Raw genomic sequence first — 15,339 nt, 5'->3', positions numbered from 1 at the left:
CTCCCCTCATTCGTGGGAGGCCGTGGCCCCAGCTGTTCCTCCCTCCCTGGACCCTCTTGCAGCATCTCCGGCTCCTGGGCCAAGTGTGGTGCTCAGCTCCGTGATCCAGGTCCAGCTTCTACAGACGCCCACCCCTCCCGGCTTGGAGGCCACAAGAACTACCATGGGTTTCTGTCCATCCTCAAGGGCCCAGCTTGTGAGTGTGGGTTCCGACTCACTCTCCATCTCCCCCACTTTACGTCCATATTTCTTTGCCAACTACCCCGCGTCCTTGGGCTTCCAGCTCCAGCATCAGTGGGAAGACGACAGGTGTGCAGAGACTGCTCAACTGGCGGCCTCCCTGCCCGGGTCAAATCCCCTGAAAAAAGCCGCCAACGTCCTCCTGCATCTCCTTTCTGCTGGTCCTGCTCCTCTGACTGCGCGTGGACTCTACAGGCGGGATTACTGATAGGTATGCGCTCGCGTGGTGGGATCCCAGGTCCTTGAAAGTGTTTGGTTTACCCTAAAGTGGCGGTTCTCAAACTTGAGCTTGTATCCGAATCACCTGGAGGCCTGTTAGAACCCAGAGGGCTTCGCCCCACCTCCAGAGCTTCCAATGCTTGGGTCTGGGATGGGGCCCGAGAATTTGCCTTTCTAGTAAACTCCCAGGGGATGTTGACGCGGCTGGCAGATGGGGAACACAGAGGTGAGGGGTGACTGCGGCCCACGGCAGGATCCGGGCAGGGGTGCTGCGGCAGACTCCCCTGGAGGTGATGGTCTCCCCGCAGGGCCTCTGGGATCACAGGGCCAAGGAGGAAACAAGGAGCCCTGTTCAGGCCGCCCCCTCGGCCTGCCCCTGGAGGGGAAAGCAGCCTGGTGGAGGGAGCACAGGCTGGGGGCAGGCAGACCCAGCGCGACTCCCGACCCTGTCGCTGGAGCCAGTGTCCTTGGGCAAGTGTCCCGTTTGGTAATTCAGGTGTTAGTGGTGCCACACGGTTCTCCCTGGGATGATGTACATGAAACATATGCTCAATAAATGCTGCTCTTTCAGTCCAGTCCCTGACCTGCCTTTTGCCACTGACGATTGGTAACAGTGCCGTTGAGTTTTTGACCGTTGAGTGCGAGACTTCACATTTACCTCCACTCAGTTTAGTTTTGTCGGTTTGAAGCCATCACTCCAGCCTGCTAAGATGCTGTCGCCTGGCAGCCTGCCTGCTCTTCCTACATCAGCATTGCTGATACCATATTGCATGTCTTAGGGTCCAGCGGGGGCGGGACAGCAGGGCTTCCTCCCGAGGTCAGGGAAGAAAGAGTTCCTAACTTACCACTTCCGGTGCTCTGACCCAGGAAGCTGCCTTCATGGTTTCTAGTGAGGCTCTGCACCCCAACTGGAGACACCAACTTAAAAAAAAAATGCAAGTGGTAGAGGAAAGAAGGGTCCTATGTACTCACCCTGCTGTGTGTTGCCACGTGGATACTTCCTGTGTAAGCTGCAAAGCCTAAGAGATACCAGACCTGGGCAGCCTAAGTGACCAGCTTCAAGAGGGGCTGCTCTGGGGGAGTCTCCCCTCAGTGGACCCTCTTCCCCGTGAATAAACCACCAAAAAGAGACAGAGAACTTAGGAACAAACTTCTAATAGAATTTAATGTTTTCAGGGATGGGACGGGCTGCGGCCTGAGGGGAAAAACAGGGACTTCCGAAAGGCACAGCGGTCCCAGAGGGCTGGACTGGGCTGACTGGACGGCGAGGTCACCAGGTACTTTCTCTCTCCCTTCTCTGTCTCAGAACATTCTGGAACCATGGCTGCTCCTTAAACCCGGACTTGCTGTTGCTCCTTCTTCTTCACCTCTGCCCAGATGGCTGACAGGTCCTGGATAAACTGCTGGATCTAGCAAGGCCAGGGGACCGCAGTTAATCCCAGCAGGCGACAAGCCACCCATCCAAAAATGTCCTGGCATAACCTGCTTGTAAGGAGTCACCATTTCCTGTGACCGACTTTCCCTCATTTGACAATTATTCTAGTTGACATGGAGAATGAGGCTTAGCAGACTAGAAGTGATGAACACGGATGGCTTTGGGAACCCCTAGAGGAAGACGCAGTGAGAGGATGAAGTACAGGCTGACAGTCTAACAAAGGGAGACAAAGGGAGGATCCTGAGCGGACTCAGAGGCTACACGCACTTAGCAGGAAGGGGTCAGCCAGGGTCAGGGCAGACGGCTCTCCACTATTTAAAAGCCTTCAAGGAGGTCATTTGCTTGAAACCCAGAACTGATGCTCGTTATGATAATCTTGAGTCATCAAGGGAAGTTTAAATTCTATTCACTAACTTTTGTTGTAAAGAACGTGCAATCAGTATGACACAGTGGAAAAAGCACAGCCTCACAAGTCAGAAGACCTGGGGTCCTGCAGCCTAAGCACCCATCAGCAGACGAATGGATAAAGAAGATGTGGTGTACACACACACACACCACACACTGGAATATTACTTGCATGAAATAATGCCATTTGAAGGAACATGGATAGACCTAGACATTATCATACTAAGTGAAGTAAGACAAAGAAGACAAAGACAAATATTATATGATATCACTTATATGTGGAATCTAAAAAATAGTACAAATGAACTTATTTACAAAACAGAAACAGACTCACAGACATAGAAAACAAACTTATGGTTAACCAAGGGGAAAGTGGGGGGAGGCATGAATTGGGCATATGGGATTAATAGATACACACTATCATATATAAAACAGAGAAACAATAAGGATTTACTGTAGAGCACAGGAAACTATATTCAATACCTTATAAAAAACTATAATGGAAAAGAATTGGAAAAAAGAATATGGATATATACATACATACGTATAAATGAATCACTTTGCTGTACATCTGAAACTACCACAATATTGTAAGCCAACTATACTTCACTTTAAAAAAGGATGACGACCTGGGGTCCTGATGGCAGCTCTGGGGAAATCACTTCATCTTTCTGGGACTCAGTTTCTTTATCTTTAAAAAGGGAAGAGGGAGAAAAGGTTGGCCTAGATGGCCTTTAAGATCTCAGTCCTAAAATTTCTCCTTTTCAAGAATGTTCCTAAAGATGGGGCTACGCAGACTGTCCAACACTCTCAAAAGCCCAGTTAAAAAACAAAAAAAAAAAGCCCAGTTAGTTGCTAATACTGTTACTATTACCAACATAATTCCTATTTTGCAAGAGAGGAAAGAAACAAACAGTGGCTGAATTAGAGCAACTTTCCCAAGGTTACGGAGATGACAAGTCCAGTATTTCCCAAACTATGTTCTTGTAGTAAGTAATCACCTACCCCCAAAAGGGTCTGTGGTCAAGTAAGTTTTAGAAAATTTATCTGCTTGGAGAGTCTCAGGGCAGAACCACAGCAAAGGCACTGTGAAGTCCTGTATTTTAAAACCAGCCAACTTTGTTTAACTTAAGTTTTCTAAATTTTTTAGGCCATAGAGTCCGTTTATTTCCCTGGAGGAAACTTACTACTACCTTGGGATTCTAGGATTTGCGAAGCACGGTTTGGGAAATGCTGCTGCAGTCAGTTTGGGCTTTATTCAGAAACAATAATGCACGGCCTTCCACTCACAGTATACTGAACGCAAATCGTCTTGGTCTTTTGCAAAATCACTTTCCCTGAGTGGTCCCTTGTTCCTCATTCTAACTAAGTGGCTGCTTTCTGAAGCCCATGCATGGATCTGTTGGAGGGACACTGCTGAGAACATCATTCACTGAGTGTCTCTGAAGCCTCTTTGAAAATTTTCAGCTGGAGGTTAAGTGCTGGGAAAGTTTCGCTCTTTCTGAAGAAACCATGTGTTTTCTTTTTTTTTTTCTTTTTTTTTTTTTTTGTGGTACGCGGGCCTCCCCCTGCTGCGGCCTCTCCCGTTGCGGAGCACAGGCACCGGACGCGCAGGCCCAGCGGCCATGGCTCACGGGCCCAGCTGCTCCGCGGCATGTGGGATCTTCCCAGACCGGGGCGCGAACCCAGTTCCCCTGCATCAGCAGGCGGACGCGCAACCACTGCGCCACCAGGGAGGCCCTGTTTTCTTATTTTAGTACAAGAACTGCGTGTTGCTTTTCCTTCTGGTTACCAGGAAGCTCAGAGCCAACTACTGTCCCTGTTGAACTACTGTCCTCTATAATCCAAGAATCTAGAGTCCATACATCTCTCTCTTGCCTTGACCTCAGATTTTAACTTATATTTTCCTAGGTCTTTGTTTTTCTTTTTCAGGCTACTTAATCATGTGTGTGCAGGCTCATATCCTACAGGAATGAAGTGGAATATTTAAAAATAACATTTGGGCAATATGAGGAATTCCTATCGAAGCAAATCAAGGCTGAGAACAGGAATTCCCTGGTAGTCCAGTGGTTAGGACTCGGCACTTTCACTGCTCGATGCTGGGGGCCTGGGTTCGATCTTTGGTGGGGGAACTAAGATCCCACAAGCCGTGCAGCCAAAAAAAAAAGAGGTTGAGAGGGAGTCCGAAAGCTCAGAATTTGGAGTGGATGGACTGTAAGCTATGGTCTGAGCAGGGGATGCTCGGACAGGGCCCATGGGCTGGAGATCACCACCTCCTGCCCCATCTTTCTTTACAACAGCTAAAGGAGAGGGATCTGAGGACGGCTGGGCATCCTGAGACCCTACTGCTGGGGAGTGAGGTCCGCAAGGCCAAAACTCTTTTTAAAATAATACTAAGATGTTACTTGTCTTTTGTGCTCTTATTTTCTTGAGAGTCTACAAGGGCTTTTTACCAGAGTGGGATGTTCCCGTGACACAGGCTATCAGGACAGGCTGAATGCAGAAGCAGGTGTGAGAATCCACCTGTTCTCCAGGAAGCCAGGCATTCAAGGGATTTGCAAGTGTCAAATAATGCCACTCGTCCCATAAAATACTATTTGAAAACGTGTTTTTCATTAAAAATGCTATTTGTGGGGCTTCCCTGGTGGCGCAGTGGTTGAGAGTCTGCCTGCCAATCCTGGGGACACGGGTTCGAGCCCTGGTCTGGGAGGATCCCACATGCCGCGGAGCAACTAGGCCCGTGAGCCACAGCTACTCAGCCTGCGCGTCTGGAGCCTGTGCTCCGCAACAAGAGAGGCCGCGATAGTGAGAGGCCCGCGCACCGCGATGAAGAGTGGCCCCTGTTCGCGGCAACTAAAGAAAGACCTCGCACAGAAACGAAGACCCAACACACCCAAAAATAAATAAATTAATTAATTTTTAAAAATGCTATCTGTGTTAATGTGCTCCTTACTGTCATTTTAAATGAATTATTTTTAATTTTTCTGCTTGAGTTTCTAACAAGGTAAACGTCAATTGCTAGAACCTATATAAACAAAAGCTCTTTGAGGGTCTTCAATAAATTTTATGAGTGTAAAGGTATCCTGCTACCAAAAAAGTTTGAGGATCGCTATTTCAGAACAACTTTTCTTACAAATTCCCTTTACAGTCTTTGGACTGTTAATAATTCTGCTCTAATAAGCCTTAAGATGCAGGCTGATTCTTTGGTTTAAGGAACTCCTACTTCCTGGCTGGTCAGTGGGTGAAATTCTTTACATTTCATGAGTTTCACTTTTTTTTTTTTTAAACAGAGGAAGCACCTCTCAGTCAATTGCTTTTATCGGCTTGTGTTTCATATTCATTCACCAAATACTTACTGAGTGCCTGCTATCTGCCTGGCATTGTTCTAGATGCTGGGGATACAGCAGGGAACAAAGCAAACAGAAATCCCAGCCTTTAGGAGCCTACTTTCTACTATTTCAAGGCAGAGCTAAAGGCTTTTGCCAAAAAGGATAAATAATTAATCATGGTTCTCTGCATGTTACAAGAAGGACGGCTAATGCATCTGCTGGTGCAGTTTCCCAAATCGCGGGATGCGGGTACCTTTGGTCAGAAGTGAGACAATTTCAGGTGGCACACGGACATGGCATCCAATAGCTTTGAATCATACAGTGAAAAAGTCATTTCCTTTCAATTACTTCAAAGAGAAAACCTCAGAATGGTACTAATATGACCCTGACACTTCCCTGCCCGTGCTGATTTCCCTCCCCGCACCATCCGCCGATTTTCTCTTTTCCCCAAGCGTGGGGGTCAGTCACAAGCCTTCAGCATCTCATTAGAACTTAGTAAGACTGTTTTGTGTAACTGATGAATGCAGTAGTGGGTCCCTGCTACTGCCCGGGTTGACTGGGGCCAACAGAGCCTTAGCGCTCATGCAGTGGTTCGTAAAGTGTGGAACCCAGACCAGCACCAGCACCTGGAAACCTGCTGAAAATGGAAATTCATGGCTTTTCATCTCAGACCCACCGAGTCTGAGACTCTGGGAGTGGGATTCAGCGATACGCCCCAGCCCCCAGGTGATTCTGATGCTGTGAAAATTTGAGAACCACTGCTCTGTAGGAATCACGTCTCTGCTCAACCCATGAAGAACCATCGTGCCTCAGTCGAGCCAGCTGGCCAGGCACTTGGGCCTCCTCTTACCGTGTCCAGCTGTTTGTGCGTGTCCTCCAGGGGCACGAAGCTCGCTTCCTTCAGCTGCTTGCTCACGATCTGGAAGAGGTTCAGCGTTGCCATCTTAATGGTGCCAAGCAAGAGGGTCTTCTTGGCGGCGGTGTTCTGGATGTGTGCCCAGCGAGATTCCTGGGGAGGAGAATGAGGGCGGGGCGTGAGCGCTAGGAGTGTGTGTGTGGGGGTGGGGGGGAGGTGTGGCTGTGTGTGTCCCCTACCCACCCGCCCCGGGGCGCTCACCCAGATGATGACGTCACTGCGGGCGCGGTCGAAGCGCATCTGCAGGCGCGCCAGCTCGTTGTTGTGCTGCAGGATCTCGTTGTCCTTCTCCTCCTTGTAGCGCGCCAGCTGGGCCTTGGCGCGCTCGACCTTCTCCTGGCCCTCCTGCGCCGACTGCATGAGGTCGTGGTGCATGCTCACCAGTGTCTTGTAGCGCGCGATCACCTCGTGGATCTCTTCGAACTGCGGCGGGGATGGGCGGGGGGCGGGGGGGAGGGGAGGGGAGGGACGGACTCGGACCAGTGCACCGCCGCCCCGGGGGCCCGACCCCACTTTGCGTGCGCCCTCCACTCCCAGCCTTGATGCCTCTGCCCGGCAGTGAAGCCCTGGGCCAAGGGGCAGAGGCTGTGAGGCCCTTGGAGTCCCCCGTGCTCCTCCTGAGTTGGTATGGGCCGTGGGCCACGTGTTGGGAGCACGTGCATCTAGATCCAGGGCTCTCAGTCCTGACTGCAGGTTATTAGAATCACCTGGGAGCTTTAACAAAAACATGTGCCAGGCTCCACCCTCAGAGACCCGGATTAATAAACCGCTCTGAAGGTTCCCCAGCTGAACAGGAGATAAGAAAGCCAGACTCTGCTTTTAGGAAGCCTTACAACTTGGGGTGGCGGGGTGGGACAGACAGACAAGTAAATAGTCAGTTACAACACAGAGTGATAAGCCCTCTCGGTGACTGGGGGATGGGCTGCAGGCGGCTCTTGGGTAGTATCTTCAGCCTGGTGCTCTCTGGTATTTGTTCAACAGGGGCTGCGGCCTCCCTCCGGCGGGGTCTGGAGAGGGTGGGTACCAGTGGGGCAGGTGGCTGGCCAGGCTCAGCTGCCCCGTCTGCCACAGTGCAGGGCCACGGGGCTGGCCCTAACTCAGCAGAACAGGAGCCCTGTAACCCTCCCTCTCTAGGAGGCGCTGTGAGCACCAGCTCCAGGATGTCAACTCACGTCCCGGGGGGGTTGTCAACACGTGACTTGCAGCCACCCAGGGGACACTCCCTGAGTTGTCTCTCCATCTCATGACATTTCCAGTGATAGACTGGTGTTCCGGGAACTGGCCTTTCCCCAAATACATCCTCTGTGGGCAAGGGCCACTTCATCCAGCATTAGAGGAGATGGGGACAGCCAGAAAAGGCTTCCTCAGGAAAAGGATGGTTAAAATGAGACCAGAGGTATGAAGAGAAGATGGGCAGGCAGAGGCAGGTGGGGGAAGGGAGGAAGGAGTACAGGTAGACGGAACAGCCTGGGTAAAGATGATGGGGTATGTGTGGCATGTCCAGGATGAGCAAGAGAGTTTAATATGAATGGCCTGAGTTCAAGATGGGAAGGGAGAGATCACCCTGGAGAAGTGAAAAAAGTGCCCGCTAAACCCTGAGGAGTGTGAACTTCATCCGCTGAAGGAGAGAGCAGAGAGAGAGAACTTCCTGTCTGCATTTCTGAGAGATGCAATGGTATACAACAGCTAAACGAACGGGGTACATCAGAGCAACCAAGAGCACCTCTCCAAAACTGAAAACGCTGATGTCAAAAGGTCTCAGGTGCCAACTTGAAGAGGCTTCCGCTGTCCAAAGATGGGACCCTTTGAACATCAGTAAGAATAAGTGCAAAGGATTGAACCATATCAAATGTGTTGTTCGCAGTGATACTAACAACATCACAGGGCACTTGCAGAGGATGCTGGAGAACCAACTCATTATTCTGAAGACTGTAATAAAGAGTCAAGCATTTAACAAGATTTTTCTTTAAGGCCCACCTAGTCATCAAACAGTTGATGAAGGGAAGATTCTCTATATGAAGTCCTTTTCCTGATGGTAGTATTGTAGCTAATATGTGAAGAGGGGGACTTAGCACATTTCCAGCATCCTAGAAGGATCTTTGGCCCCCTTTCAGTCAGTATCTGCCCCGAGGAAACCAGAATTGTGACTTCTATCCCCAATGATTCATTTTACCTGTTTTTAAACATATCAGTGGAATCATACAGTATGTCCTCTTTCATGTCTGGCTTCTTTTGATCAGCATAGTAATAATATCGGGGACACTTGAGAAACACATCAACCAAATGCAGTTTGGGGACCTCATTTGGACCCCGACTGGAACAAACCAGCTGTACAAAAAGCATTTGTGCAATAACTGGGGAGATTTTGACGTCATCTGGGTACAGGCATTGTGGCTATGTGAAAAAGAGCTCTTTTAGAGTCATATAATGAAATGCTTATGGATGAAAAAAATATCATTTGCTTCAAAATGGCAGAGATGGGGATCTGACAATGAGCTGATGATTGCTGGAATTAGGTGATGAGTAACGGCGATTCAATAGACTGTTTTCTCTACTTTTGTATATGTCTGAAATTTCCCATGATACAAAGCTTTTTTTTTTTTTAATCACTGATTGGAAAAAAGCCATAAAAGGACAAGTACATACTATTCATAGTTTATGGCTAATGTAAACTGTGGCCCAAAATAATAACAACAAGCCTGAGAATGAGAAGCTTAAGAATCTGGATTACTGGTTACCTCTGAAGAGAGGAGAAGAATGGTGTTTGGAAGGGGGGCACACTGGGGGTTTCAATTACCAGTCGTGTTTTATTTTAGAAAGAAAAGGGGCAAATTGGGGGAAATATGAAGATTTGACGAAGCTCTGGAGAGTACTTGGGTGCTGTTATATATTTATGTATACTTTTCAGTACACTTAAAATATTTTGAAAGAAATAAAGGACAAGGAAAGAGAGAGAGATTGGGATCTCACTGGCTGTAGAATGCTGGACAGACTGGTGGCGAGGAATAACGCAGAGCTGAACTCCTGATGAGGTACCTTGGTGGTCTGGATGAGGAAGGGGCAGGGGCTGGATTCCAGAAATACTTAGGGGGCAGAATAGACCAGATCTGCTGATTGATGGCTTCGGGGAGTGAGGGAGAAGGAGGAGGAGTCCAGGAAGAAGCCGGAGTTCTGGCGAGGCTGTGGGTGGGTGGTCTTACCATTCACCAGCACCGGACCCACCAGCAGCAGCGCCGGCCAGGGGATGGCAGGAAGCAGTTGTGGACTCAATAAATTAGATGTAGGGGCCTGAAGCTTAGGAGGGAGCTCCAGGCCGGAGAGATCCAGGCCAATCTCCTCCATTCTAAGACACATTTTACTAGCTCTAAATTTGAGTCGTGTCCTATAATCTATCTGCTGCTTTAATATACAAGTCTTCTCTCACTCCCCCACCTCCCCCAAAACCCAATTATTAAATGAACAATTTATCATACAGTAGGTAGTAACTTAGAATGCAGGAAGTAGCACAGACTTGGGACTCACGCATAAATAAATTAGGTTAGTGGTTCTATATGGAAATTGCCAGGACTTTTTAAAAAGTTGTGCATCCTTTGTCTCCCTGTGACCCCCACAGGACATGGATTCACACCCCAGAGGGCATACCTCATACCTCTCTCCACCCTGGTGAAGGGCCCTGCTGCTGTCACATGGGAGGATGGGGGACATAGGTGGATGGCCGTTGACATGGGTGACATCCATCAGAGGCCCAGGGAATTCCTCAGGGAGAAAAGTGCAGGGTGTAGGACAAAGACCTGAGGAACTTAAGGAGGAGGAGCCCCAGAGGAACCTGAGGAGGAAAGGCCAGAGGTAGCCTGAAAGTAGAAGGAAGGAGGAGTCCCAGAGGAAAGGGCACAGGTATATTTCAAGCAGGAGCATGGACAGTGTCAAATGCTCCAGAAAGCATGAGTGGGCAGAGGGGCAGACAAGTTCCCTTAGCTCTGGCAACAAGGCAACTTTATGAAGAGCAGTTGTCAGTGGCTTTGTGGGGCCCACCGAAGGGTGGTTAGAAGCAAGGGCTCTGCCACTTATAAGCTGTGCATCCCTGAGCAGGTTACCTAACCTCTCTGAGCCTCCGCTTCTTCCTCGTAACAGGGTGAAATGATGGCTTTCCTCTGGGGGCTAGTGAGTGGACTGAGCAAGGCTACGCTTGCAGCACCCACCCAGCCTAGGGCCCAGCACATGCTAAGTGCCCAGGTCTGCACAAGGCTGGCGCTTTCTCTGCCCATTTACTCTCAAGTAAACTAAAGAACACCAGGAAGGAGGGGAAGCAGGGAGAGTGTGGGTCACGTCCGACGCAGCTGATCATTGGTGCTCCAAAACAAGACCTCGCTCCTAGACACAGACGCGGGACCCATATAGAGACAGGTCCACAGATGTCACGCACACAGACAAAGATACACCACCAGGTCCCCACCCTTGAGAAATGAGTCCAGCCTCGCCAGGGGCCTCTGCCAGCTGCCCTCCTTGGCTGGAGGCCTCTCCCCAGAGCAGGTGACCATCTCTGCCCGAGTCCCTCCACAGCCCAGGCCCCTGGCGAAGAGTAGGTGGGCCTGAGGAACCTCCCACCCCCCTCAGCCCTCCACGCACCTCGGAGTTCTCCACCACCTTCTCCAGGTACTTGTTGAAGATGGAGTATTTCTGCAGCTTGGCGCTCAGCCGCTGGTGCTCCAGCTGCAGGGCCGCCATCTCCTGCTTGGCCTTGGCCAGCTCGCGCGTGCACTGCTTCTTGAGTTCTCGCTCCTTGTTGGCCTTCGTCAGGGCCCGGATCCGTTTCTGGTCGTTCTCCTGGGGCCAGGGAGGTGATGCCCATCGGACGTGGGTCCTGCCCTCCCTGGGGCCCAGGCTGGTGGGGCTCCCACAAGGCCTCTGTCCGCCCTGAGGGTGGCCGGGGGTGGCCAGGCTGCCCATGTGGCGGATGAGGTGTAAGGAAGAGCATCTCCAGGGTTATTGGAAGCTGGTTGAGGGGCTTTCTATGGACTGAGGAGGCTGAGAGGACAGAGATTTAATCCAACATCAGAAGGTGGCCTTATGGGGACAAGACAGGAAGTGATCCTGACTCTGCGGGATTTGAGCTCTGGAAGCCCCACGCCCCACTGCGTTCAGTGTCTGGAGAGAACTCAAACCCATGGAAGGCTGGGAAAATCTTCTGATAAAGTTTCCGTCTCTATTCTTTTTTTTTTTTTTTGGCCGCGCCACTCCTCTCGCGGGATCCTAGTTCCCGGATCAGGGATCGAACCGGAGCCCCCTGCAGTGGAAGCGCGGAGTCCTAACCGCTGGACCACCAGGGAAGTCCCTCATCTCTATCCTTAGTGGTGGCCATTTGTCACAGGGCAGAGTCCTGGGCCCAGACCTGGGAAGCCCAAAGTTTCTCCTGATTTGGTGCCTCAGCTTCTCCAGTTGTAGAAATGAGAGGCAGGAGCCCCTCTCTTCCTTTCAAAAGCTGGGGCAACCCTGCTGGAGCTCTAGGGAGACGAGCTAGGAGGTGGGCCTAGTCCGGAGGGCCTGGTGGGGCAAGGCCATTCCGGAGAGGATGTTCCTGTAGCTCAAGACTGGCATCAGGTGGGGACAGGAGGAGATGATGCAGGCAATTCAGTGCCCACAGAGAAAGACATGAGGCTCAGCTGCTGCAATTGGGCTGATCCGTCCTCCTTCCTTCCTTGGGAGGACAAGCTCTCCTCCCAAGATGAGGGGCAGACCTCTCACACTGCATGTGTGTGGCTCCTTTCCCCCTTCAGGGGCTGTGGTGATTCCACCCAGATGGGTGCCTGTGGTGGTGGCATTTGGAAGACATGGAAGAAGCCACCCGGAGGATTTGCATTTGGCCCTGTGGGTCCAGGAGAGGACAGAGGGGCCCCAAACCAGTGGTTTCCAAGCCCAGCCGGGCATCACAATCCCCTGGGGATACTTTTAACAATACAGTCGACTGGGCCTGACCTCAGGCCTGCTGAAAGCAAGGAGAGGGGAGGGGCCCAGGGTCCGTATCTGTAACAAGCTCTCCAGGATACTGACGATTTGCGGAACCCCTCACCCCCAAATCTCCTGCCACCCCAAGCACTCCTTGAGCTTTTCTCTGGCCAGTAAGAAAGACTGGACCTCTGGAGAATAATGCCTGGTCCATCAGCTGCCTTTCCCACCTGGTTTAGACAGAGAGAGAGACAAAGATGCTAGAGAACAGGACTGCCCTGTAGCAGAGGCCAGAGGTTACCCCCTGGGGCTGGGCCAGCCCTTCAAGGCTCGGCAGGTGCCCGGTTGGAGCCAGTCTGGAGAAATCTGGATTTTAAAATGGTTAAATCCCTCCTCTCAGGACACACTGAGAGGGGTTGTCTCAGAGGGGACTCCAGTACCTGGTTCTTCAACGCCCCCTGCCTGGGCCTTCAGTGCAAGGATGGAGGGGTAGGGTGAGCTGGGGGGACTAAAACCCTGTCTGGGGGCTTCCCTGGTGGCCCAGTGGTTGAGAATCTGCCTGCCAATGCAGGGGACGCGGGTTCGAGCCCTGGTCCGGGAAGATCCCACATGCCGCGGAGCAACTAAGCCCATGCGCCACAACTACTGAGCCTGCGCTCTAGAGCCCGTGAGCCACAACTACGGAGCCCATGTGCCGCAACTACCGAAGGCCATGCGCCTAGAGCCCGTGCTCCGCAATGAGAAGCCACCGTGATGAGAAGCCCACGCACTGCAACGAAGAGTAGCCCCCGCTCGCCGCAACTAGAGAAGGCCCGCGCGCAGCAGCGAAGACCCAACACAGCCAAAAATAAATAAATAAATAAAATAAAAATTTATTTTAAAAATAAATAAAATAAAAATTTATTTTAAAAATAAATAAATAAAAATAAAAAATAAACCCCTGTCTGATTCATCTTTGTATCCCCAAGTGCCTGGCCCTAACCGTGGCACATTCATTCATTTATTCATCATCCATCAATCATTCATTCACTGGATAAACTGTATGTGCCAACCCCAGGCAAGGAAATAGGAAACAGCAATCTAGAGGGGGCAGAGACTGACAGGGCAGCAGGAAACTATCAATACACACAGAGCAATAGGAGGGGGAGATAAAGGGGAAAGCCCCAGGCACTGGTGAGCACCAAGGAGACCTCTAACCCAGGGTGAGGAGTCAGGGAAATCAAGGATAAGGAGGGAGGGGGAAGAGGTGGAGAAGGTGCAGAGTGGGAGGAGGGGCAACTTGACCAACTGCAGAGTGTGGTACCCCTGCTGCAGCAGGCCACGCCCCTTCGTACCTGGATGAACTGCTCAAACTTCTGTATGTGGGCTTTCAGCTGGGCCTCCTTGACTCCCAGCTCCTCCCAGCGCAGGTTCAGGGTTTCCATCCTGCGCTGAAATGTCTAGGGGTGAGGGGGAGCAGGGAGGTCAGGAGGACCCCTGGATGGGAACCGAGGAAGGCCCCAGCATCCCCTGCCCTAGAGCCCCTGTCCCCAGGTGCCCACTTTCCACCCCACGTCTGGTTCAGAGCAGAGCATCGCAGGACACTGGTGCCCCAAGACTCGGATCCCTTCTGTGCTGTGCAGAGGAAACAGAGGCTCGCCACCCACGAGGCCCGGCTCTAGCCACCACCACCCACAACACAGAGGGCCGTCCTCAGGCTCTCCCTGAGCCCCGCGGCCCTCCCCGCGCCCAACCCTTGCGCCTCCCACCTCCTTCTTCTGCCCCATGGCATGGTGCATGATCTTGGCCTCTTTCTTCTTCTCCAGTAGCCGGATGGATGGGGAGTCTGAGTGGTCCTCAGTGCTGGGGAACCTCCTGCCCAAGACACAGGCAAGCGGGACTGTGGGCTCTGAGGGCCTGGGGCAGCCCGGGACCGGGAGGAACCCATGGAGACGGCACCCGTGGGGAGGGAAGGCGCCCCGCCCCATCTGAGCGGGAAGAACGGTGTGCTGAGAGGGAGAGGGGAGAAGGAGAGAAGGGCGTGCTGCGGAGCAAGCTGGGGCCGGGGATGGGGCGGATTGGTGCCAGGGTGATTTGGGGTGCTGGGTTATAGGAGCAGGGGGGACAGGTGGGAAGGTGGGGCACTGGCTGGGCATGGTGGTCCCAGGCCCTCTGACACTTACTGCAGCAGCTGCAGCAGCCGTTCCCCATACTGCAACCGGAAGTACTCGGCCAGATCCTCCTCCTCCATGATGCCCAGACTCATGGCAGCTGTGACCTGACGGCCCAGCGGCCGAATCTTCACAGTGAAACGGGGGTGCCGGAGCTCGGGGGTGGTGGCAGGGCTTGCTTCTCCCCTCCTCCTGCTTTTCAGGGTCCCACAGAGGGTGGGTGTCTGAGAGATTCAGGGAAGATGGCTGGAGGCTGCCTATCGGCAGCTCAGGATGTGTCGGGAAGGTGCTGGGAGATCTGGTTACCTAGCAACAGGTCTCTGGGTTCTGTGAACCACAAGCGGAACCCAGATTTTGCCCTTTGACCCCTGTCCACACTGACCCCACTCTGGCTGGGGTCTGGCTCTCTGCTCCCGCATTTATCCCTCAGGAACTCTGGGAAGAAGTTCGGCCTGATTTGAGGCCTGATTTGATGCCGGTGCCGGGGGCCGAGGAGGCAGGGGCCGGGCGACCATGGCTGAGAAAGGGGGGTTTTGGTAGAGGCATGTTTTTGCAGGGCAGCCCCGCCCGGGGCGGGGGGGGCTCCCTCCTGGGCTCAGGTGTTTGTGTGAGGGCGAGGCAGGGGGCTGGGGCTGGGACAGATGGTCGAGGAGAAAAGAACTGAAGGAAGCTGTTTAGCTGAGGCAGGGGTAGGGGTGGACA

The 15,339-nt window shown here is 52.2% G+C and overlaps 1 protein-coding gene across 2 annotated transcripts; it reads right to left on the bottom strand.

Annotated features, from left to right (window-relative positions):
• Positions 1-1,598: 1,598 nt before the first annotated feature.
• CCDC42 (coiled-coil domain containing 42) lies at positions 1,599-15,146 on the bottom strand. 2 transcript variants are annotated; one of them, XM_055083584.1, is made up of 8 exons: positions 14,650-14,732; positions 14,236-14,341; positions 13,822-13,926; positions 11,171-11,368; positions 6,746-6,967; positions 6,479-6,637; positions 2,929-2,990; positions 1,790-1,868 (listed from the first exon to the last, which is right to left on the bottom strand). In XM_055083584.1, exons 1-7 carry the CDS (start codon positions 14,730-14,732, stop codon positions 2,958-2,960), a joined length of 906 nt encoding a protein of 301 aa, XP_054939559.1. In that variant the 3' UTR covers positions 1,790-1,868; positions 2,929-2,957. The 2 variants fall into 2 exon arrangements, with proteins under 2 accessions (XP_007126697.1, XP_054939559.1); XM_007126635.3 differs by lacking the exon at positions 2,929-2,990 and having other exon boundaries at positions 1,599-1,868; positions 14,650-15,146.
• Positions 15,147-15,339: the final 193 nt, after the last annotated feature.

Source organism: Physeter macrocephalus, unplaced genomic scaffold (genome assembly GCF_002837175.3).
Source record: "Physeter macrocephalus isolate SW-GA unplaced genomic scaffold, ASM283717v5 random_966, whole genome shotgun sequence".
Classification (NCBI taxonomy): Eukaryota; Metazoa; Chordata; class Mammalia; order Artiodactyla; family Physeteridae; genus Physeter; species Physeter macrocephalus.
This window is presented reverse-complemented; position numbering and strand designations above follow the sequence as displayed.

Bases quoted from the DNA above. Each gene is read 5' to 3' on its own strand.
- CCDC42 (XM_007126635.3), bottom strand. From the start codon at position 14,732: ATGAGTCTGGGCATCATGGAGGAGGAGGATCTGGCCGAGTACTTCCGG. The intron at 11,369-13,821 runs GTACGAAGGGGC...CCCTGGCCCCAG, and splicing joins AGTTTGAGCAGTTCATCCAG to GAGAACGACCAGAAACGGAT. The intron at 6,968-11,170 runs GTGCGTGGAGGG...TCCCCGCCGCAG, and splicing joins AGGTGGTGGAGAACTCCGAG to TTCGAAGAGATCCACGAGGT.